We start from the raw sequence: 25369 nt of genomic DNA, 5'->3' as shown, positions 1-25369 counted from the left end.
GAAGCAACAGCCTTCTGGAGGAATATTCTGGAGGGCCCAAGTGGGCCTGGGTGCTATTTGCACCCCCATTTTTACTAAGTACACCCCCTCTGTTTTTTTGGTGATTCTTTTTTCGTAAAGTTACGGAAACTTACGAATTTCGTAACGATACTTGTTTTCTTTCCGTAATGTTACGGAACCTTGCGGATTACATAATCATCCCCTTCTTGACTTACGGAATGTTACGGAACCTCACTTAATTATGCAACGATGCTTCCATTTGATTTCCGGTGTGTCACGGAAACTTACGGATTGTGCATCAATATTTTTTTGGTTTTTCGGCATGTCCTGGAATTTCACAAATTGCCTAATGATGGATGCCAAGCACCTCACAAGGACCAAAGAAAGGTCGCATGTCATCAAGCAAAGGTCCCCGGACGAAATTAGGGTATGACAGGAGTTGACAATGGTCTGACTGCTTATTTCTCCCAAAAATGCCATAGTTTTGAGACTACAATTTGGTTTTTAAAGGTAGATTGGGTGAGAATGTGTGATTGTTGAATGTGTTTTTGTGGTATTTATATATGTTGTTCAATTAGACTTAAATAACTTAGTAGGCAATTGAATGTCAGATTTATTGGTGTAGTATTTTTTTTTAAATAGACACGTGCCTCTTCCTATGTGTTGTCAAGTACAACACTGTTGTTTCAAGCCTTAAAGTTGCATCAAACATGCATTGTTACTATCAAAAATAAAATAACTGAGTAGTCATTTCTATGTCAGTATGCAGCTGTAGTATTGATTTTTTAAAACAGACGCATGCAATTTACAATGTTTTGTCAAGTTCGAAAATGATTTATCATGCTTAAATGTTGCAAAAAACATACATTCATAATTTGTTACAGACGAATTAATTTATTCCTCAAATCAACATTAACGATTAATTAACGATAAACGAATAACAAAAATTTGTATAAAATAATTAACCACGTGTCCGTAAGTAACATACCAAATTTATGAATTAACCAAATCTCAATGTCAATAAATAAATGTACCAAATAAAAAAATTATCCACAAAATTAAAAATAACATATATAAGGCAAAAAAAACTTCAATGATCATCCATATGTTGCCTACGCCTCAATCTTTGGCCGACAGTTGTTTGGCCAATGTAGCTTCTGGCGATGCTTAGACATTCTTCAGCAACAGTATAGGCTTCTGTTCCTTCGGTCAAGATCCTCAGGTTCAATGGCCTCTCTAATTAATCACCAATTGCTACATAACCATCCAAGTAAGTGAAAAAAAACAAACATAAAAGTTTTAGTAATAAAATAAAAAACAAAACACCAAACACAAAATACGAAAAAAAATATTACCACTGCATGTCAAGGATGATGCACATCAACGTCTAGTTCATCAGGTGTCGCTGCCACCACTGGTTGTTGAGTCACATCTAGTTCAACAAATGTGTCATATTGCTGAATCGACGAAACTCTAGGAGGATCCTCTGGTTGTGCCGGAGTCATAAATGGATGTGAAATCATGTAGAACCACTCCATGTAATCTGGCGAACACTAGCTAGACACTACACAAATTTGCCCCACAGGTGCAACATAGTCACTGAACTGCATCCATCTATCATCCATTTCTTTAACGGAGGCCAAAGGTGCAATAGGATGTGGCGTAATGGTCTAGATGTACCCAAACCATCGTACAACCCTCTCCGGTCGGTGAATGACTGTCAAGGGGCCCCATCTGAGATGGACGAAAAACAAGGAGATAACCTCAAATTTTCTAAATGAACGGTGGTCATGATGGAATCCAACACACAACATCAAGGGTCAGTCTATCTAGACGCCTACCATACGTTGACACGGGTAATGCCTTGCCAGAGGTCCATCGACATGCATGTGGTCTCCGCTCGTCATAATCATCGGCATCTATGGTGGAACCAATAGACGAGAAATGCTCGTAGATCCAACACTACAGATATTTTGCAAACATATTCATTAAAATAAGCGACAACATATAATAGCCAATGCCAATGAAAAAATGTTTTATTAACATGTCAGCTAACCTGTAACAGACTGATATATCCTGCAAACAACCTCGTCCTGCTCTTTGACGCCTCATTTAAATTATCATGCTTATGCACAAGTGTAGTAGTGCCCCAAGCGTAAGTCCTACTCTGTGTCAAGTCACGTAGTGCATCCAAGAGCACTCTTGTTAGCAAAGAGTGTTCATCAAAGCAGATGCAACAAATACACTAGGGCTGCTACGATCCAGTGACATGCGATGATTTTCGTCTAATACACGTCTTGTAACCAGGATAGTTGAACATAAGAGCCATGACATTGAATCGTCTCAGCTCTTGCCTCTGCAGTGCTGACCTCAAGTAATTCCACCAACATATTAGACAGCGTCATCGACATGAAGCAGATTGAAGCTATGGAACGCCCCTATGATTGGCAAATGCAGCAACGACGCCACGTTATCCAAAGTGATAGTCACCTCTCCTACGGGCAAATAGAAATGACTAGTCTCCTTATGCTAGTGTTCCATGAAAGTAGCCACAAGTCCTCAATCGCTCGTATCTAGGGAACATGCGATCAAAGGACTTAGTTCACTGGCAACCACAAGGCCTTCAATCTATGGAGCAAACCTGCCAAACTTAGTCATCTTCCTTCCATAGGAAGATAGCTTAAGCTTAGGACGTTTCTGGAAACAATAATATCGATCATGTAGCAAAAAAATAATAAGTTCTAAGCCACGTGCTTTATGTTTTTTAAGATTTACATACATCTCCATTGCAAACTCTCAAAGCAACGTGATTTTCAAAATCTCTCAAAACTAATGTGTCATGGGGTCCGCCTGGAAAACCTTCAACATCAATAACACCTTCTTCAATAGGTGGTTGTTGCTGCTCTTCATTTAATTCCTCTGTGGCTATAGGACGATCCTCAACAACATGCGCCTCTTATCGTTGCCTACAGGCAGATGTGGTAGGCCTTCATCGCTGGGGGGCATCATTATCGTCGTCACTAGCCTATCTCTTCCTTAGGGCTTTTCCTATTGCTCGACCTAAAGCCCGTCTGAGACCTCTAGTTCTAACCATTATCTGCATAATATTTTTTAAAACTAACAAATTTAATATCTTTTAAATATTGGTTTCAATATTTTTTTAAACCAACAATTTTAATATATTTTAAATTTTGATCTCAACAATTTTTTAAAACTAACAATTTTAAAATATTTTAAATTTTGGTTTCAACAATTTCTTAAAACTAACAATTTTAAAATATTTTAAATTTTGGTTTCAATCATTTTTTAAAACTAACAAATTTAATATCTTTAAAATATTGGTTTCAATATTTTTTTAAACTAACAATTTTAATATATTTTAAATTTTGATTTCAACAATTTTTTAAAACTAACAATTTTAAATTATTTTAATTTTCGGTTTCAACAATTTTTAAAACTAACAATTTTAAAATATTTTAAATTTTGGTTTCAATCATTTTTTAAAACTAACAAATTTAATATCTTTTAAATATTGGTTTCAATATTTTTTATAAAACTAACAATTTTAATATATTTTAAATTTTGGTTTCAACAATTTTTTAAAACTAAAACTTTTAATATATTTTAAATTTTGGTTTCAACAATTTTTTAAAACTAACAATTTTAATATATTTTAAATTTTGGTTTTAACAATTTTTTAAAACTAACAATATTTAAATTATTTTAACTTTTGGTTTCAATATTTTTTTAAACTAAAAAATTTAATATCTTTTTAATATTGGCTTGAATATTTTTTTAAAACTAACAAATTTAATATATTTTATAATTTGGTTTCAATCATTTTTTAAAACTAACAAATTTAATATCACTTTTAAATATTTGTTTCAATATTTTTAAACACTAACAAATTTAAATTATTTTAAATTTTGGTTTCAATATTTTTTAAAACTAACAAATTTAATGTCTTTTAAATATTGGTTTTAATATTTTTTTACCAATCTAATTTCTAAACTAATTTTTTTGTATTGTTTTTATACCAGTATAAAATAATATCACCAAATTAATCCTTATAAAATTGCTAAAACTATTGCTAATATACAAAAAAAATTACATTATAAAACAAATTCAAAAATAAATCAGAAATATAAATATAGAATTTTAAAAAAATGTCATATGAATTACTGATCCGTATAATTCATACGTATTGCCAATCTGTATGAACCATACGAATCAGTAATCCATATGGGTCATATGGATTGCTAATTTGTATGCCCAAGAGTTAAAAAAAAATGTCATTTTAACGCAGGGTCACCGGAAAAGTGCAAAAATAGCTACCATCATCAACAACCAACAACCAAAACACAATGATTCAAACAAAACAATGCACAAACAAATAAAAAATGATAAAGAGAACAACTTACCTCGAAGGAGAATAGAAATGCCTCAAGCCAATGAACAAAGGAGAAGATGAGAAACTACAACGAAGAAGAAGAAGCTTGTTGTGCGAATGGACCAAGGAACGAAGAAGAAGCAAACAAGAAGAAGAACCATGGAAGAAGTAGCAGCAACCAAGGAAGAAGAAGCACCAACGAAGAAGAAGCAAGGAATAGTAACTCGTATGGACAAGTCACTTGCTTTTATTTATAGAGAAAAGGTAAAGGACATTTTAGCCCTTTCACCTTAGTTGCTGGGTGTCCCAACAAAAATGTTGGGTGCCCAAAGCAATACCCTTATGATTCTAAGCCAAAAAAGCTCTTGGGCCAGCCTAAGAAAAAGGAAACGTCTATAGGGAAAAATGAGGGATTTTGCTTCAGGCACCAATAATTTTTGGGCCAAGTGGCTAAGCTCAAATATCACCATTGCAATTCTAAGCCAAAAAAGCTCTTGGGCCAACCTAAGAAAAAGGAAACGTCTATATGGAAAAATGAGGGATTTTGCTCTGGGCACTAGCAGATTTGTTGGTACACCCAGCAAAATTTTTAAAAATGCCCATTATACCCATGTGTTATAAGTAGCGCTTTCCATCTTCATTTTTCGTCCGAGCTTGTTTTCATTTTTCCTTCACCATTATTCGTTCCGTGAGAGTTTTTCATTCGTTCTTGTGTCCTCTTTGGTCAAACTACATTGTTTACGGTGGTTTGTCGGCAAGTGATGGTTGTGGCTGGTTTGGTCATTAAAGGCGGAGGTAAGGTGGTCCATTTTTTGTGTAATACTTATGGATTGGTAATCTGTAAGTTAAATTAAATTTATGGATTCATAATTCATAAATTTAATTTAACTTACGAATTGAGAATTTGTATGATTTTTACAGATTAGTAATCCGTAAGAAGCATACGGATTGACAATCCGTATGCTTCTTACGGATTGATAATCCATAATTTTGTTTTTAATTTATATGTTATTTTTTAAAATTTATTTAATTGTTTAATTAGAAAAAATTAGAATTGATAATTATAAAACTTTTAACTAGATATAATCAAAATATTCATTTGGATTAGTAATCCATAAGAAGCATACAGATTGGCAATCCATCAATCCGTATGCTTCTTACAAATTACTAATCCGTATGAAACATGGATTCTCAATTCGTATGCTTCATACGGATTACCAATCCGTAATTTGGTTTTTAATTTATATGTTTTTTTTACATTTATTTAATTGTTTAATTAGAAAAAATTAGAATTGATAATTATAAAAGTTTTAAATAGATATAGTCAAAATATTCATTTGATAGTTATAGTTTGTATAGTAAGAAAGTGATATTTAGGGTTAAAAAATTATACAAAAATTTATTTCTTTTTCATTTTTTTTAATTTAATGTATTATATTAATAAATGTAGTAAAAAATGTGAAAATTATATGATAGAATAATTATGGTGCGGTCAGGGGTTTTTTGTTTATCATTAAAAATTTTAAATGTTTTGTTAAGATGGACGAAGATCAGTGGATGTATGATAGTGTTATGTCTATAGAAGGTTATATGAATGACCAAAATGAAGACGAAGGTGGTGTGAATGAAGAACATGTTGATTGTTCTGATGCGTTCAATACTTCTCAGATATTAATATGATTTATTGTTGTTAAAGTAATTAAATGAATGAGCGTTAAAGACTAAACTTGTATGGATTGCATTTCGTAGGTGTTTGCTACCCGTGATGATGTTCTACAATGGGCTCGATTCGTTGCTTATGAAATTGGTTTTGTGGCGATGATTATGGGGTCAAACACAAATAATGGTATTAGAGGAAGGATCTCATTTGTTTTAATTGGTTGTGAAAGGAGTGGTCAGTATAGGGCCAAGAAGAAGGATTTGGTAAGAACATGTACTGGCAGTAGAAAACGTGGGTGTCCCTTTAAGCTGCGTGCAAAACTAGTTGTGAGAGGCAAAGGATGGAAGGTGAATTTAATTTGTGGGAGTCACAACATGAATTGGTGAAGTCTTTAGTAGGACATCCATATGTTGGTCGACTGACTAAGGATGAGAAAATCATTGTTGCTGATATGACAAAGTCAATGGTGAAACCAAGAAATATTCTTCTAACGTTGAAGGAGCACAATGTCAATACTTATACAACAATCAAGCAAATATACAATGCAAGAAATACTTACTGTTCTTCCATAAGAGGTAGTAATACTGAAATGTAACAACTAATGAAGCTTCTTGAATGGGATCAATATATTCATTGGCATAGATTAAAGGATGAAGATGTTGTGCATGACATATTTTGGAGTCATCCTGATGCAGTCAAATTAACCAATGCCTGTAATTTGGTATTTTAGATAGACAGTACCTACAAAACAAATAGGTACAGGTTGTCGTTACTTGATATTGTTGGTGTGACACCAACATGGATTGTGAATGTATGTATACATGATGTCAAAGAAGAATCTAACAAGGCTGCTTCAAATGATAAGCATTTGCATCAAGAATAATTCAAGATTGCTTCAACAAATAAAGCCTTGTTTCAAGATTCACTAAAGACCAAGCCTTGCCTTAAAACAAAGTGCTTTCAAGACATGCAAGGCTCTGGTAATAGATTACCAAGAAGTGTAATCTGTTACCAGAAGACAGGGTTGAGAAATAGCTGTTGAAAAGGGTTATGAATTTGAATTTTCAACATGTAATCGATTACCATATGTTTGTAATCGATTACCAGCAACGGAACTTTGGAAATTCAAATTCAAAAGTCATAACCCTTCAAATTATAACTGTGTAATCGATTACACAAACATTGTAATCGATTACCAATGGAAAGTTTTCAGAAAAACTGCCAACAGTCACATCTTTTCATTGGATTTATGAATGGCCATCAAAGGCCTATAAATAGGTGACTTGGGCACAAATTTGAAGAGAGAGTTTTGCTTGGCAAAAATGTCTTATCCTCTCAAAAGACAATGAGAGAGATTCCAAAAGAACTTCATTGTCAAATGCTCTCTCAAAAGAAATCCTTGACCAAACACTTGCAAAATCTATAAGGATTCTTACATGATCTTCATTGTAATATTCTTCTCTTGAAGAGAGAATTCTTCTTCCATTCTTCTTATTCAATGAGATTGGTTAAGAGACTGTGAGTCTCTTGTTGTAAAGGATTCCTGAACACAAGGGATGGGTTGTCCCTGTGTGGTTCAGACTTTGTAATGGATTTTACAAAGATAGTGGAAATCTCAAGTGGGTTGCTTGAGTACTGGATGTAGGCACAAGGGTGTGGCTGAACCAGTATAAAACTATGTTTGCATTATCTCTTCCCTTATCTTATTTATTTTGTTGCAATCAATTTTTCCTTTCATGTTTAAAGAACTTTATTAAATTGATTGTTGTTGCTTCTTCTGCATTCTAAGCCTATCCCTCTTAAGTTATTGAGGCCACAAGGTCCAACAATAGAAAGATAAAAGATAAAATAATAAGAAAAAATTATCTATTTTTTATGAGACAACTTTTTATATATGAAAAATATGAAATCTTCAATTGTCTCATATAAGCAATCATTGTAAAACCAAGGGGGAGTAAACTATATGCAAATAGATATTTTCTTTGTTGTTGCTCCTAACCTACAGGTGGTTGTCATCATCAAAAAGGGGGAGAATGTAAATCATGAAGATTTTGATGATATCAAGAAGAATTTGCTTGAGAAAGGGGGAGATGTAAATCATGCAAGCTTTGATGGTGTCGAGAAGAAATCACATGTTTGTCATCATCAAAAAGGGGGAGAATGTGAATGTATGTATACATGATGTCAAAGAAGAATCTAACAAGGCTGCTTCAAATGATAAGCATTTGCTTCAAGAATAATTCAAGATTGCTTCAACAAACAAAGCCTTGTTTCAAGATTCACTAAAGACCAAGCCTTGCCTTAAAACAAAGTGCTTTCAAGACATGCAAGGCTCTGGTAATCGATTACCAGGAAGTGTAATCGATTACCAGAAGACAGGGTTGAGAAATAGCTGTTGAAAAGGGTTTTGAATTTGAATTTTCAACATGTAATCGATTAAATGTGAATGTATGTATACATGATTTTGATGATGTCAAAGAAGAATCTAACAAGGCTGCTTCAAATGATAAGCATTTGCTTCAAGAATAATTCAAGATTGCTTCAACAAACAAAGCCTTATTTCAAGATTCACTAAAGACCAAGCCTTGCCTTAAAACAAAGTGCTTTCAAGACATGCAAGGCTCTGGTAATCGATTACCAGGAAGTGTAATCGATTACCAGAAGACAGGGTTGAGAAATAGCTATTGAAAAGGGTTTTGAATTTGAATTTTGAACATGTAATCGATTACCATATGTTTGTAATCGATTACCAGCAACGGAACTTTGGAAATTCAAATTCAAAAGTCATAACCCTTCAAATTATAATTGTGTAATCGATTACACAAACATTGTAATCGATTACCAATGGAAAGTTTTCAGAAAAACTGCCAACAGTCACATCTTTTCATTGGATTTATGAATGGCCATCAAAGGCCTATAAATAGGTGACTTGGGCACAAATTTGAAGAGAGAGTTTTGCTTGGCAAAAATGTCTTATCCTCTCAAAAGACAATGAGAGAGATTCCAAAAGAACTTCATTGTCAAATGCTCTCTCAAAAGAAATCCTTGACCAAACACTTGCAAAATCTATAAGGATTCTTACATGATCTTCATTGTAATATTCTTCTCTTGAAGAGAGAATTCTTCTTCCATTCTTCTTATTCAATGAGATTGGTTAAGAGACTGTGAGTCTCTTGTTGTAAAGGATTCCTGAACACAAGGGATGGGTTGTCCCTGTGTGGTTCAGACTTTGTAATGGATTTTACAAAGATAGTGGAAATCTCAAGTGTGTTACTTGAGTACTGGACGTAGGCACAGGTTGTGGCCGAACCAGTATAAAACTGTGTTTGCATTCTCTCTTCCCTTATTTCATTTATGTTATTGCAATCAATTTTTCCTTTCATGTTTAAAGAACATTATTAAATTGATTGTTGTTGCTTCTTCTGCATTCTAAGCCTATCCCTCTTAAGTTATTGAGGCCACAAGGTCCAACATGGATGACCTTCTCTGTTACCTTTACCTATTTGGAGGGAGAATGTGAGAATAATGTTGTTTGGGCTCTAAAAAGGTTTCAAGGTCTTTTCCTCAGTCGTGATGCACTCCCTGCAATTATTGTTACCGACAGAGATCTAGCATTGATGAATGTAGTGAAAATTGTATTCCCTGAGGCTACGAATTTGTTGTGTCGATTTCACATTGATAAGAATGTGAAGGCAAAATGTAAAACCCTTGTTGGTCAAAAAAATTCCTGGGATTAGGTAATGGAAGCCTGGGGGAGTTTGGTGAATTGTCTTTCTAAGCAACAATTCGATGAGTGCCTTAAGAAGTTTGAAATTTCTTGCTCACCATGGCCAATGTTTGTTGACTATGTCAACCAAACATAGGTGATTCCTTGCAAGGAAAGATTTGTTAAAGCCTAGACGAATAAGGTAATGCACTTCCGAAACACAACAACTAACAAGTATGGAATTTTTAAATTATTGTAGTTGTCAAGTGTTACGATTTAATGGATTAAAATATAATGTGTTTCTTCTCTTGGTTGTGTATTTCATATGCAAGATTGAGTCTGTTCACTAGGCCTTAAAGAGACTACTACAAAATAGCCTTGGAGACCTATGTTTTGTTTGGGAAGCCTTGAACAATGATAACTACTAAATATGAGCTATTTTTTATACTAAAAATATAATGGAAATATCCTTAAAAATGATTATTTAGCAGTTATTCATGCTTAATTGTTAAGAATTGATATTTTTCCTATTCATGGCTTGCAGATATGAAAATGAGGGATTAAAATCATAAAAGATGAAGAAAATAGCAAAAATTTGAAAAAAAAAAGGCCTAGCAAAAGACGCGCTCAGCGCGCAGCACCTGCTCAACGTGAATACAGGCACCTTCCCTAAGCACGATGAGGCATGCTAAGCACGAAAACATGTACTAGCGCTAAGCGCGAATACAGGCAGCTGCACTCAGCGAGTAGTGCAAGCTTAGCGCGAGTATGTAGGCCCAAGTCCACTCCAGCAACTGTAAAAAAAAAAAAGAGTCGAGCCAAGGAGAAAAGACATACCGAGTTTCAGAGCACTCTAACACACACCTAAAGCTTGAGAACTCTTCCTTAGGGAATTCTTTCTTCTCTCCCATCATTTTCTATTCCCTTTTTCCATCCCTTCTCTTTCATCAGTTTCTAAACCCCTTTTCAAGTGTAAGGCCCCTTATAGCTATGAGAGGCTAAACCCTTAGTTAGGGCCTGATAGGCCTAAAAAGCCAAAAGATGTATTGTATACTTCATATCTATCAATGCAAACATGTGTTTTCTTTCCTATTATCATTTCTTACTTTTAATTTCATGTATCATTCATCATTGCATCATCTTTGGGGGTTAGGTGCTCGACAGAGGGTAATCCTTAATAAAAATACAAGGAAGGTTTTACATACATCGGTTTTAGGAATTAGTTGCTCGACAGAGGGTAATTTCTAATAGAACTAAAAGGAAGGGGTATCTTAATAAAATCATTGCTAGACATAGAATGATTGCATTATGCCCATGCATCAAAGCAAACATCTAGAATTAGAACTTCATGCATTTTATCTATTGAATCTTTGCAAAGACATTTGGGAGATAGATAGGTAAAATAGGTTTGTCATTGTGAGACATCAGGGACAAGTATTCTAATAGATGTGGGTAGGAAAAATTCACCTAATTGATAGAGAAAAATCTCAATTAATACATCTTAGGCAAATAAGGCATGCTAGGTCCTAACGTTCCCATCTCATTGAATTTCCTATTATTTCCTTTCGTTTTATATTAATATCTATTATTTAGTTATTGTTCTTTTAGACTCATATCTTATACCTCATCTTATATTTTCCTCTTATAAATCAGAAATTATCTAACACAAGTACAAAACAAAGTCCTTGTGGAAATTGACATTCAAACTTCCTAGTCTTTACTACTTGGACATTTGGTACACTTGCCAAACGGTTAACAAACAACACGATCATGTTGCAACACACTAAAACTAAGACATCTTTTGAGACAAGTACACATGTGGTGGGACATGTTTTTAAAGTTACCTTATACAAGAGACTAATTGGCATGGTATCAAGGTATGCTTTGAATCAGATTGCTGCTGAGTTTGAGCGTGTACATTATGTTGGCAAAAATCCTTCTCGTTGTGGATGTGTGATGAGAACTACTCATGGTCTTCCATGTGCATGTGAGCTATCCAAATATGTTGTTGGTACCATACCATTGTTGGTACCATACCACTTGAGACTATCCATATGTTTTGGCAGAGGCTAAGTTTTTTAGACCAAGGATTATCTGAGCCCCAAGTGAGCATAACCGAAGAGATGAAAACCATATCCAAGCAATTTGAAGAGCTTGATGTTTGTGGCAAAGTTACTTTGAAGAGTAAACTTCGGGAAATTGCTAACCCTAATCTAAACTCTATGTGTGCTCCTCCAGAAAATGTGAAAACAAAAGATGCTTAGAAGAGACTGATGACCAAGCAATAAAGATCAGTAAAGCATGATTCGTTCTACTGGGAGTATGTTAAAGCATTACATTTTGTGCAGAATAGTAATTCTTCAGTTAAACATAGTGTATCATCATCTGAGCAACCAATTCAAAAAAGGATCATGCCGATGTTGGATTAATTTCATGCATGCATTCATGATTCTATTGTAAACATTGTTGATGTCAAATCTGATGGTAACTGTGGATATCATGCAATTGCTGCCCTATTAGGTATGGGTGAAGATTCATGGTTATTGGTGCGCAACCATTTGCTTAAAGAACTTACAAAATGGTTTGATGAGTATATGAACTTGGTTGGTGGCATAGACCGATTTGAGGAATTAAAACGGTCCTTACTTGTTGATGGATTATCCATGGTATATAACTTTATTGTTACATTTTGTTCGATTAAATTTGCTTTAAATAAATTCAATTTGTTGACTGTTACATGCAGGTTATTATGGACAAGTGGATGAATATAACTGACATGAGACATGTCATTGTATCAAGGTATAATGTGATCCTTGTTTCTCTTGCACTCCGACAAAACATGACATTTTTCCCTTTAAGAAGTCAACCACCAACAGATTCTTCTGTGCATCGAGTCATGTGTATGACAATCATTTTGTTCAGGTAAATTCATGATCATCCTCTTTGTGTAATTATTGTAAAAAAAAATATGACCCATGGTATTTTTAATGTGTGTGTGCTTATGTAACAGGTATTTCTAAGAGACCGTTGTCTGTTACCGCCAGTAGCATTGTTAAGGTCTATACATTGTCATCATCAGGCAAAGTAGTAGCCCACACCATATATTAGTCGAATGCAGTAGTATACAAATTTGTCGAGGTTGAAAATAGAATTTGTTGATTTAGGTGAAGATTGAACATTTAGTTACTTGTGTGGTTGTCATGTAATACGATAATATACGTGTGTTTTTTTCAACGTTGATATAATTATGTATTTCACTAAATTTTCACATTTAGTTACTTAGTGTGTTTATGTCACATTTAATCCACTAATCAGGATATAGTGTTACCTGAATAATTAACTTGGTTTCACTAATTAGGGTCATTAAAGGATTAACATAATAATGTAAATTGGTCATTAATTTGAAATTCAAATAGAACTAAAACAAATAATATTAAATAATAAACATTGTTCAATCATATTGCATACATAAATCATATAAAATCAGGTAAATAAAAAAAAACTCTAACAAAAACTTAAAGTAATGACCAAAATAAAACTACAATTTTAGTCTTTATTTCTAACAAATAACTATTTCATTTTTCAACAAATTACTATTACAATAACTTACAAGTTTTTTTACTAATGAAAATATTTTGTTTTTATACTTCCATATAAATATTTAATACTAAATTTTCAAATATATACTAATAAACATTTGAAATTTATTATATCTAACAAATCTATAAAACATTTTTTAAAATATCAAATATAACAAAAATACTTAAGTTCTTCATTAAAAATTACAATCACTGTGTAATTAAAATAAAAAATATAAAAAATTGTAATTTACTAATACTTTTTAAAAATAATTAAATCACAATAATATATATACATTTGTTTTAAAATAAACAAATTACTTAAGCTCTTAATAAAAATCATCTTCAAAAAATAAATATAATTAATTAAATAAAATTACACAAAAAATTTACAACAATATTTATTTATTACAAAAAATATTAAACAAAAATATTAATTTATTTAAAATTTTAAAATAATTATAAAACAATTTTTTATCTCAAATTGAAAAAATAAATTAAAATAAATATACGGATCCCCAATCCCACACTGTGAATGCGCAAAAAACCCGACAAAGAAGAATAAGGGCACTTATGACGACGATGGACAACGACAAGACAATTACGGTGGCGGTCATTAGTGGCGCGACGACAGCACAAACGGCGAAGGCGACGGCTCGACGAAGAATGGACTTAAACAGAGGGAGAAGAGGAGTACTGTAGCGTGGAAAATGAAAAAGGAAAATGCTCTTAAAAAATAGGTGAAGGGCATTTTTGCCACTTCACCTAATTTGTTGGGTGTACTAGCAGTTGGGTCAGTGCCCAAAGCAAAACCCAAAAATGAGTCTCACCATGAAGGAACATTGGTTGGGCCTAGACATGTGTAAATAAGAGTGCTGTTAGGTGCACCCAACATTATTATTGGTGTACCCAGCACTAACCACGAAAAGACAAAAATACCCCTTACGGATCAAGTTGATCCGTAAGTTAATTTTTAAGATTTACGGATCAACTTGATCCGTAAGTCTTTTACGGATCAAGTTGATCCGTAAATTGATTTTTAAGACTTACGGATGAAGGGGAGAAATTAGCAGGGACAGTTTTGCCATTTTTAAAGAATGTTGGGTGCACCTAGCAACACTCTCTAAATAATGACGGTCTGGAAGAAACTAGAGTTAAAGATCCAGGTAAGAAGATAAGCACAGAAGGGGGACGACCCGGTAAAAACTCAACAAGCAGAGAAGCCTGGGTCGCAGGGGCTCGAAAGTGGCACTATAGACAGGGTCAAATGTTTGATAAACGTGAAAATACCCAAATCGGATACTATGTTAGATGCCAGAGGTATAGGCGAGGCACAGACAGCAACAGAGAGCGCAAAGAATGGAAGCGGTAAGCCCTCTGGAAAGGGCACGGTGAATAACTTGGACCCCAGCTATTTGAAGAAGAAAAGTAAGCTCCAGGTAGGTTGCATGTTAGGCAACTCTATATCTAGGAATCATACCAAGGAAGGTAGTGAATTGTTGGTGATTAAGTATAACACTCATAAGGAGGTGGAAAGGATATGGGAATCGTACCAACGAAGGTAGCGAATTCTATCCTAGCACCTTCCAATATTCTCCCAAGCCCTTCCTTCACTTTTTTTTTTCAACTACCGTAATGATGACCATTAGTTTTCCGATGAAATCCAAAATTTGATTGTTTAATTAATCACACTTAAATTTTTTCATTCTTGTTTAAGAGTGTCCTTCCTTCACTTCTGCCAATGCCATAGCCTTTTTCTGGCTCATTATTTGTGTGCATGCAAAATATATATGAAAACGAAATCGTAAAATCAAAACCTATAAATCAAGGATCTGACTTCTCTGTCTCTTTCTAAATTGTACCTGTACTGTCCATTCAAAACAACATTGCATAACACTTGTGTTAATATTTAACTGTGGACCCACTCCATGAAAATCATAAAAACTGTGTAGTTTTGAAAAGGCAATATAGGGATAGCTTGAAAGGAGAAAGCAGAAAAATCAAGTTCATAAATCAAACCAATCTAAAATATAGAAAACAACTTATATGAAACAAAAATCTTTTTTTTTCAGTAATATTTATTTACAAAAATTTTTGTACTGTCCATTCAAAAAAATTTCAGTAATATTTAGTTTGATTCTAATTTAACAACAGGCAATTGAATCAATGTGTGTTTGATTTCAAATTTAAAATTTTTTCAAATTTCATGTCCGATAAAAGTTTACAATTGATTTTTTATCTAAAATTGATTCCGAGTTAGAACAACTTTAAATAATTTATATGATAGATAAAAAAATTTAAAACAAAATTTTACTTATAACTTACTTTTATAAAAAAAAACATCCAAAAATAAATTACATCACTTCAAAATTAGTTTTACAAAATTAGTTTTACTAGCATTTATCTAAACATGCACTCAATTAAACCGTGACGTATATAGTCTTTTTATTTCGATATCATATTCGACTTTTGAATCACTAATGCATCTTCATGCCCATCAGTCTGCCTTGAAGTGTTTTTCAATCTTTCCTAAAAGAGTGGAATTGAAGTAATCTTGGGGACCATGAGCAGGTACTCCGAGAATTATTAAGCCTATTGTCCTGAAAGCAAAGAGAAACCATCCTTCTCTGTAGTAAACTCCACTTTGGCGGACAATAATGAAGCTCCTTATTATTTCTAAAATTGCATTGTATGTCATGGTTATCACGCAACAGAGTGAGAAGTAGTTCTTATTCCATTGCTCTTCAAGAACCTGCATAAAATAAAATATAAAAAATAACTATAAATTAATATTAGGTTTTTATGCAATCAGTTTTTTATTCTGCTAAAAAACAAAGAAAAAACAAAACAAAAACCTTTTTATAATTCACAAAAATAGAATGTAACATCCCATTCATATAGTTGCAATCACAGCGCTGCACACAGCTTAACACCTGAGACTTTATTTAAGTTTTAACTATATATGGCTGTGTTTAGAGTTTGTATTGTTAACTTTAAAAAGGAAATCATGCTTTGCAATTAAGCATAAAATTATGAAGATAGTTCATGTATGTAGTATTATTCCAGTAAAATATTCATGATATCCTTCTTGTCTAATGGCTATATAGTTTTGATGAGTATCTAATGACTATATATAGATACACAATATAGTTTTTCTAAGGTAACTTTAGCTGAACACACAAGGATATAATTTATATTAAAAGTCAACGCTCATTTAGGAGCTGGGTCAAGCAAAGCATCATAGAATTCTTTTTGATATATCATCTTTAGACCCATGTTGTAAAAAAAATCATATGGACCCCTAAAACTAAGAAAATTTCAAAAAAAATCTTTAAACTTGTGAGTTGTTTGATCTACATTTTTAAACTTAATTTTTACTATCATTTTAAACCCTTAATATATGTTAGTTTTAAAGCTTAAGTCACACACATTGTGTACATCACAACTTTAGACTAACATATATGATTAAGGGGTGTGTTGGATTAAGATTTTAAAAAATTATTTTAGCATAAAAAAGTTTTATGAATTTTAAAGATTATGTAAGAATATTATGACTTATCAAATTTCTTTATAAAATTTTTATGATAATTTGTATTTTAATATATTTATATCATAAAAATGTAAAGGATTTGAAAAGATTTTTTAGATTTAAAAGGATTCTGTGAATTTTTAAAAATACATTCAAAATGAGGTTTGGATAAAAAAAAGTTAAAGCCAATGTAGTTTTTGTAATCTTTTAATAATTAAATTGATTCTAACTTTATATTCTCTTATACGAACCCTTCTTTCAATAACATTTTCTCATTCTAACTTTTGGAATTGAACAATATGGATTTAAAATTATATATTGGTTTTCTGATTTTTTTAAATACTTCAATTAATTCATGATAAATCCAATGACATGTTTAAATGGGTAGAAGGGAGTGATGAGGGTGAAAATTTTGTTGGAGGGTTAGTGAGTTATGTGAATGACGAAATTAAAGGTGACAATCACAAAAACATTGTGTCGAGTAGGTGATAAACATATTCAATATAAGAAAAACATGATTAGTCTTAGCACATAAGACAAACATTAATTTAGAAAACAAATGGAAATTAAAAGTGCATATGGGAGGAATGTATTTAATATATTTTTATTCCAAAAGAATACAATAAACATATATGACACACACATCTTGAAAAATATTAAAGAGAGAAGAGAGTATGTGTGATGAAATAAAAGAAAATCTGGTAATCAATAGAAAAAAAAGAGTCAAACAAAATCTCAAGGATTTGGGTGAGATTGTTTGATAGATGTTTTCTATTAAAAAGTTTGATGAAATTCATCAAAATCCTTCTTAAAAAACAATCCATCGAAATTTGTATATTTTTAATACGAAAATACTTTTTATGTTATAAAAAATCCTAATTGAATATCATCAAATTTTGTTGCCTTCACTAAAAAAATCTTAAAAGTCTTAATTAAATATCACAAAACTTATTTATATCATTTAAAAATCTTGATTGAATATCATAATATTTTTTTTATATAAAAAACATCTTTTAAAATCATTTTTGAAATCCTAATCCAATACACCCCTTAACATATTACAATTCTAAAGAATTATGTTTTTAATTTTCTTACTCTAAGGAACTAAGATGATATGCCAAACCCTTCTAGGAATTAAAAAGATAATTTACCCTATTCTCTTTTATAGGTTATTGGAAAACTACTTTCTTTTGTATCAAATGAAATATTACTACTAATCATGATGTTTGTCTTATTTTTGCAATTAACTGTGATTATATATCATTATATGGCTTACCTCGAGTTCATAGGGCATGTCCCAAAGAAAAGACATGTCCCAAAGTGCTTGAACATCATTTCCTTGTCATCATAGGGCAACCTCGGAACAAGTTCATTGCAATAAACAAACCTACAATACCTAACATGATGTTCCTTAAATTTTTGTCTCATATAATTTGCATATGCTCCATCCCCAACTCTTGGTTGCCTAAAGGTGTAGATTCCTTCCAACCTCTCCAACAACAATGTCTCATTGTGCAAACACAAGATTGTCCCAAAGAGAATTGCAAGTGCTCCTCCCAAACTATGTCCTGTCACTATAAACTTTGCTTTGTCATTTTCACTCAAACCTTTCCTTAGAATGTCCCTAATAACATAGTAGGCTAAGGGGGGAAGATTCTCATCTCGTTCAATTTCCTTTGGCCATCCAACATTCTTCTGAAGCCCTAAGGCTTTCATAAAGCCACCATGCATTCTTCCAACGCCAGGAATACCATACCATGATATGTCAAGATCAGTGCACCATGCATCAGCTTCAAAGGGTTCTGTTCCTCTGAAGGCTACAACATATGTATGGCGATCCTCATGCTTATCCAAGGCAATCAAGACTTGAGTTGTTGGCTTTCCTTGATACTCTGATTAGTGAAGTCAAATATCAGTGTATAAGAACATAATCTTTATTATTAAATTAAGGTTAAGTTATATATTGTCTTGATCCCTCGTTTTACTTAATAATTCAATTTGATCCCTTAAATTTTAAAATTGTGTCAACCATGTCCTTTTTGTCTAATTAATAGTGACATCGTTAAAGAAAACGTAAAATATTAAAGTGACATGTGTCTAATTTGCTAAGGTTAATTTTTTAAGAGATGGAAAAGGTAAAATGGAGACGAGTTTGAAAATTAAGATAACAAGTTATATCTTTTTATTAATAAAGAAATTAAATTGAACCAAATAAATATAAAAAAGGAACTAAAAAGTAATTTAACCTTAAATTATTTACCAGACTTATTGAATAAAAAATAAGACCACCAGATAATTTCAAAAGTCAACATCAATTGCAATTGTTTAATAATAAATAGTATAACAAAAAAGCATGCTAGTGCGTTTTTTTTTATAAAAAAAGTGCCAATGTTTTTTTTAACCTAATGGTAATTTTGTTAATCTTTAAAAGCATTTAATTTGCAAGTCTAGAATTCATTAGGATTGGGCTAGTAGTGGGAGATTGTAGCAATATACATGAATTTATATGTTTGAACTTCAATGCGATCATTTTTAATAAATAAAAAATTGCAAGTTTAGAAAATATCTAGGGCATATGTTTTTCGGTTCTAACCATTGAAAACTTCACAAATTCCATCTGTAAAATTCACATAAAAAACAAATATAATTAGAGGTACATCAAAATGAACTTGAAGATAAAAGGATCAAAACACAACAATTTTATTTTTACTATTATATTAAAGTAAATGATTTTTTGTAGTTGAGTTATGCAATTAAAGTAAAGGAATTTTTTATCCAAAAAATATTTATTATATCAGAAATTTTGAACTTTAATTAATAAATATTTAAAAAATCATTTCACTTTTACTTATTTAAAATTAAAATTGGGACTGATATTAACAGAATCATCATTACCATACCTTCCAGTAATTTTCCACTGTAGTTTTAAGGTAAGCCTCGTTATTGTAGGATGCTTTGGAAGCCATCATAGAAAGTGCTGGATAGTACTTGGAATCTTCACGCCGAACGACGTCGTCCATGTTTACTCGCACATCCAAACTTCCAATAAAGGACAAATATTTATCTGATTTAGGATCCGCCTTTACCAATTTGCCTATTTATATAAATACATTGGATAAAAAATAAAATACATAAGAAGTGAATCCCCTTCAAATGAATAATCATACATTTCATATGTGTGTTATATGACATAATAATATTATCACACTTCGAATCCAATATATATATATATATATATATATATATATATATATATATATATATATAAATCGTGAATATTAGGGTTCTCTCATAAATTTAACCTTCGTTTTCTGCTTCGCCTTCAGTAGTTAAATTTATTTTCTGACATCCACATAAAATCTTAAATTACAAAAGAAATATTGACTAGAATATAAGTGAATACGGAAAAAAAGTATAAAACGAATATTTATGTTTATCAAAATAAAAGGCTAATTTTTATTTTATTTCTCACACATGTATCCATGTTGAAGGCATGGTTAGACACACTAATAATATTAATTGTGGTATAAATGAAAATAGAAGGAATGGGAGAGATAAGAGAGGAAAGAGGAGAAAGAAGACCCCTTCACTTATATTTCTTTCCAATTTGGGGTGAAAAGGCTGAGAGAATAACTTTTTAAGTTAAAGACAAAAGTACCCTTAATAATACTTTTTTTTGAAAGATTTTTACATGTATCCTTAATAATACTGTAAATGCATATTTTACTTAAGGATATTTAAGTCTGACAAATATTTCTTTTCTTTTTTCTAATTTACTATCCAATAGAAAACGGAAGAAGATATCTTGTCAATTTTTTTATGCCAAATAATTAAAAGTTTATCTCATTTTCTATCATTTTTTTCTCTGTCTTTCTTTCCATCTACTTTCTTCTCTTTCATTTTTCTTTCTTAACTAAACATTTTCCTTTCTTTTAGTCAATATATAAATCCTAATTTATCAATGAAAGATTAATCTCTTCTATTAGCCTTAAACTTATTGATAAATTTATGAGTCTATTAATTTTTTTGTTACAAATTATTATAACCAATGGTCACTACTAAAAAATATGGTTTTTACGACACACTAACCACATCGGTCCTCCTAAACCGATGTTGTATAATAAGTGGTGACAATTTCATAATAACAATGTTAAAAAACAAAGACGGTGATGTACAAATCCATCTTTGAATTGCGGAAACATTACTTTGACGACGTTGATTTGGAGAACACCATCGTGGTTGGCACGACATTATAGTAACGTGACTCGAACAACACTCTCGTGACCTCAGAAGACTGAGTTGTGCGCCCTAGCTGAAGACTCAAACAAGAGTCAATTGACCCCTTTGTCACTCAGTTGACATCGTCACTCAGCTCTCCCTTCCTCAGTCATCGTCACTCCTTCGTCATCTTCTATCAGCTCACCCCGACTTACGGTGGTCATCGTGACTCAGGTCACCCCTTTTGCGGCGGTGCACCCCTAGCCTCTTCTGACTCAGGTCACCCCTTCCCATGTTTGGCCAAACTGAACCCTTGTTTTGTTGTAAGCTTTCTTTTTTGTCCCACTTTGACATTTGTAGCTATTTTTCCTTTTCATTCTTTTATTGAAAACAGACAAACAAGCAAGCAAACTACTTTTTGTGATTTTAAAGAAATTATTAAAATTTGATTTTCATGAAGCTGATTTTTTTTATTCGAACTGTTTTGGAGTCAAATTCGGGTGTGTTTTCCGCTCAACCCTCCGACAATTTTGCATTCTTTGTTCTTTTTAGGCAAGCAGGACAAATGAAGTGATGCAGAGGCAATGTATGGAACTGCTTTTATGATGAAGATAGACCTTGACAAGCAAATAGTATCTCGGTATTACACTCCCCTGTGTATTTGGAATAATCTAGATTCTTCTAATTGTTTTTTATTTTCGAAACTATCTTAGACTCTTGGTCATAGTGGCATTGGTGCATGCTATCTCCTTGAATGATGTATGGGCTTGTATTTAGTAGTATTTCTGTACAATGCTGAACCTGTGTGAAATTGTAGGAAGAACACTTTATCTTTTTTATCAAAGTATTTAGTAGTATTTTCTACCCATGATGAACCTCTTGGTCATATTTTTTTTTTTTTATCAAAGTATGAACATTATAGTTAAGTGTTTAGTAGTATTTAGTAGTATTTCTGAACCTAGTTACAGTTGTGTGATAAAAATTTGAGGAACAAGCAATTGATATATACATAAACGATAAGTATAAGTGTATAGGACAATTTCACACAGGGATATGTGCTAAAATGTGGAATTTGACATAATTATAAGTAAATAAAAAATATGAAAACATCTATATGGTTTGGTAGGCGGAACTTACTCTTGGTAGAGATCTTCTGGTGTTGTGGCGTTCATTTAAATTCTTCTAACTTCTTTAGTAATTGAAAAAATATATATAATTATTATCAGGATTTTTATCAAAGTATGGACAAGAATTCACCAAAAACAATAAAAAAAATACATCATTAAAAACTGTTATTTCTAGGAGAATAATGTTTATTTGGTTCTTAATTGTTGTAATTTGATTTAACTTGTTTGAGCTTTGAAGAGGAACATTGAGCTGTAAAAGTAATGTGTTGTGTATGGTATTTAAATTTAATTCATATTTAATATTTTTCAAAGATAAGAGCTAAGGTAAAATTGTTCCCAAATTATGAAGATCTTTATGAAAATTCTCAAGGAGAGGTTCAGCATTGTGCATTAGTGAAGGTAGAAATCGAAATTAGACTATTGAATGAATATAATTTGCAACCGAAGTTGTGTCCTATTCTAAAGTGAAAACGGGAGCATTCTATTTCTAGTTTTTCATTCTATTATTTAAAGCATGTTTTAAATTTATTTTTGTTTATTTATAGCAAACATTTTCAGTTCATTATGCATGCTACCCACCAAGTTTGAGGAGGTTATGAAAGTTTTGGTTCCCATCCATTTGCAGATGATACGAAATTGTCTGATTTTTCTGCAGTTTCAAATGTTAGGCAGGACCTAACCGAGTGGCAGGAAAAACATGCCAGTCTTGTTCTTTCTACAGTCAAGGTAGCATCTTTTTTTAATGTGTTTTTGTGAATCAGAAAGAATGTTATCAAAGCTATGCAGGGAATGGGTACTTTTATCAGTGTCAATTAATGCACCGCATGGTTTCTCAATGCTTTCATTAAATTTAAGAGAGGCACCTGCTATTCATTGTTTTACTAACATGTAAATAGTGATGCCTAAGAAGTACAATTTTATTTTTATTCAAGAATTTAGTCTTAGACTCTTAAACATGTTTTTTCTTTTCCTTTCTTTTTTACTTTTCAGTATTCATATTAACATGAAAACGTTGCATGTCTTGGATATGATTGCATCTGGTTTTATCTAGGTATTCTTGTCGTAGTGATTTATTTTCTGCAGAGAAATTAGAAAGGTTGAGTATGATTAAGTTACAGGCAGTGTTTGATGCTGATCTGAGGATTAGAATTGGGCTGGGAAAAGGATTTGTGCCTTTGGTTGTTTGTTATTGAGGGCCAAGGCCTAGACATTGATTAGTGGTAAAGGTCCAGATAGATATTGGACAAGTAATGTTTTGTATCTAAATCATTCCGATTAATTGTGAAAAATGTTCTCTTTGTTTGCTTACCTACAAGTAGTCATAGACGACAGATGAAAAATTTATGTATCCTTAACCATTGGAATGGGAAGTGTCTAATATTTGTCAACTTGTTCAGAAAATTACTCAACCAGGATACTTCATAAATTGAACTCATGTTTGGGGTAAAATAGTATCATGGAGTAATGGCTGAGTCTGAAACATATGAATACAAAAGTTGTAGACGGAGTATAAGATTAAGATACTGTGAAAGGATTTGTGTCTTCATTAGTGTTGACCTTTGTGTTCTGGGAGGTTTTGTCTGTGTATGCGAGAAAGAAAGAGGGAGGGGGGGGGGGATAGAAGTTAGAAGAATGGTGTAAGAGTTAACAACTCTGAATTGCAGCAAGGTGAGTTATGTCTGTCTCTTTTCAAGCTCCTGTAATTGCCACCTTGTCAGATCCACCCGTGAAGATTGGTGACATGCTTCCATGGTAGAATTGAGTGTTCACACTAGCTGTCACTCACAAGCAACCCCACCAATCCATTCAATCCCTTTGCCTCAACCAAGATGTCCTAACTATTAATGATTAATAGCCTTATAGGATATAAGCTGCTAGCTACGAAGATAAAAATAATGGGTTTGGTATATATATAGTGGTGTAAATCTTAAACACCTACAAACTAGTGTACATAAATAAGTCATCATGTGTCTATATATCTACATGTATATGTAAAATAAGTTCAATGCAATTAATTTCCATAGTGGTTCGTGAACCTTCATAAGCCACTCCTGTAGTTCGTCACACTTTCAATCTGTTTCTGCCAATCTTGTTCCTTCTTAGCTGCTATTTTGCTTTGTTTATGTCTTGTTCAGCAACATGCAATGGATTCTGTACCAATTTACCCTTTGCAGCTGTGGGGAGTTGTTTATGACAAAATCAAGGAATATGTACCCTTAAATTATAGTGCAGATACCTTTAAAAGAAAATCACTATGCATTTTTTGCCTTGTTTTTTTTTCCACACAAGTTTAATTAAACTTCATGCACTGCCAATGTCTTTCAATCAATGAGAATGTATTTTTTGTTTCCAGGTACTACCTTGTGAGAAAAACGTTGGAAGTACTAAATTGTCCCACCTACTGAGGAGTTCATTCTACACTGCTGTGTTTGGTTTGTCATTACTCTAATCCTAATCGTACTTGTTGTTATTTACTGTCATTTTTTAGGTATGTATTTGTTTGACTCACAACAATGACAATTACATGCTTATTTATATATGATGTGATGTATTATGTAATCAATTATGATCATTGCGCGTGAACCTTAGTTTCCTGTTTGAGATTTGAGATTCTATACAACGATTAGTACGAAAAGTTTGCATTAATCGATGTATTGAATCTTGAATTGTTCGTTTGGACAATTTGGGAAGACTAATTTTTTATAGTAGATTATTACGTATAGGTTAATTTTATTTTCTTAAAATTGTCAACATTTCAGTATAGTTCATTCCCATTGGTTCTCCGAGTGCATACTTGAATGTGGTGGATAATGATATGTCACCGCTTTTATCTCGTGTACTTGGGGACTTAGGCAAAATGTTGCCAAAATTTTGACAAATTTAGAAAAGACAAATAACTTGTAGTATTCAATTTACTATAAAAAAATTCTTCCTAAATGGGTTAGGGCCACACCTTTAATAAAAAAAAAGTGAGGTTTACATGCATGGTAGATAACTACATAAAGTCATGCAGCAAACGAAACACATGGATCGAAGTTGGATGAGAGCATCACGCATTAGTGATGAGTATGGGAATGGGGTGGAACAGTTCCTCCAATTTACTGAAATGCATGCCCCTAGCTTGCACGGGAAATATTTCTGTCCTTGTGCCAAATGTGCAA

The 25369-nt window shown here is 32.3% G+C and overlaps 1 protein-coding gene and 1 pseudogene across 1 annotated transcript; one reads left to right on the top strand and one right to left on the bottom strand.

The window, feature by feature from the left end:
- Positions 1 to 4549: 4549 nt before the first annotated feature.
- Positions 4550 to 12776, top strand: LOC114391517. Its single transcript, XM_028352519.1, has 7 exons — positions 4550 to 4654; positions 5930 to 6025; positions 6140 to 6397; positions 11650 to 11743; positions 12277 to 12422; positions 12500 to 12555; positions 12767 to 12776. Exons 1-7 carry the CDS (start codon positions 4550 to 4552, stop codon positions 12774 to 12776), a joined length of 765 nt encoding a protein of 254 aa, XP_028208320.1.
- A 3055-nt stretch (positions 12777 to 15831) lies between these two features.
- Positions 15832 to 25369, bottom strand: part of LOC114391516 — a 35539-nt pseudogene continuing 26001 nt past the window's right edge.

This window comes from Glycine soja, chromosome 17 (assembly GCF_004193775.1).
Source record: "Glycine soja cultivar W05 chromosome 17, ASM419377v2, whole genome shotgun sequence".
Classification (NCBI taxonomy): domain Eukaryota; kingdom Viridiplantae; phylum Streptophyta; class Magnoliopsida; order Fabales; family Fabaceae; genus Glycine; species Glycine soja.
The sequence above is the reverse complement of the archived record's forward strand: the minus strand, read 5'-3'. Positions and strand labels throughout refer to the sequence as shown.

Coding starts and splice junctions, on each gene's coding strand:
- LOC114391517 (XM_028352519.1), top strand. CDS start 4,550: ATGGAAGAAGTAGCAGCAACCAAGGAAGAAGAAGCACCAACGAAGAAG. Junction 4,655..5,929: donor CTTTTATTTATAGAGAAAAG/GTAAAGGACATT, acceptor TGTTTTGTTAAG/ATGGACGAAGATCAGTGGAT. Junction 6,026..6,139: donor GTGGTGTGAATGAAGAACAT/GTTGATTGTTCT, acceptor TGCATTTCGTAG/GTGTTTGCTACCCGTGATGA.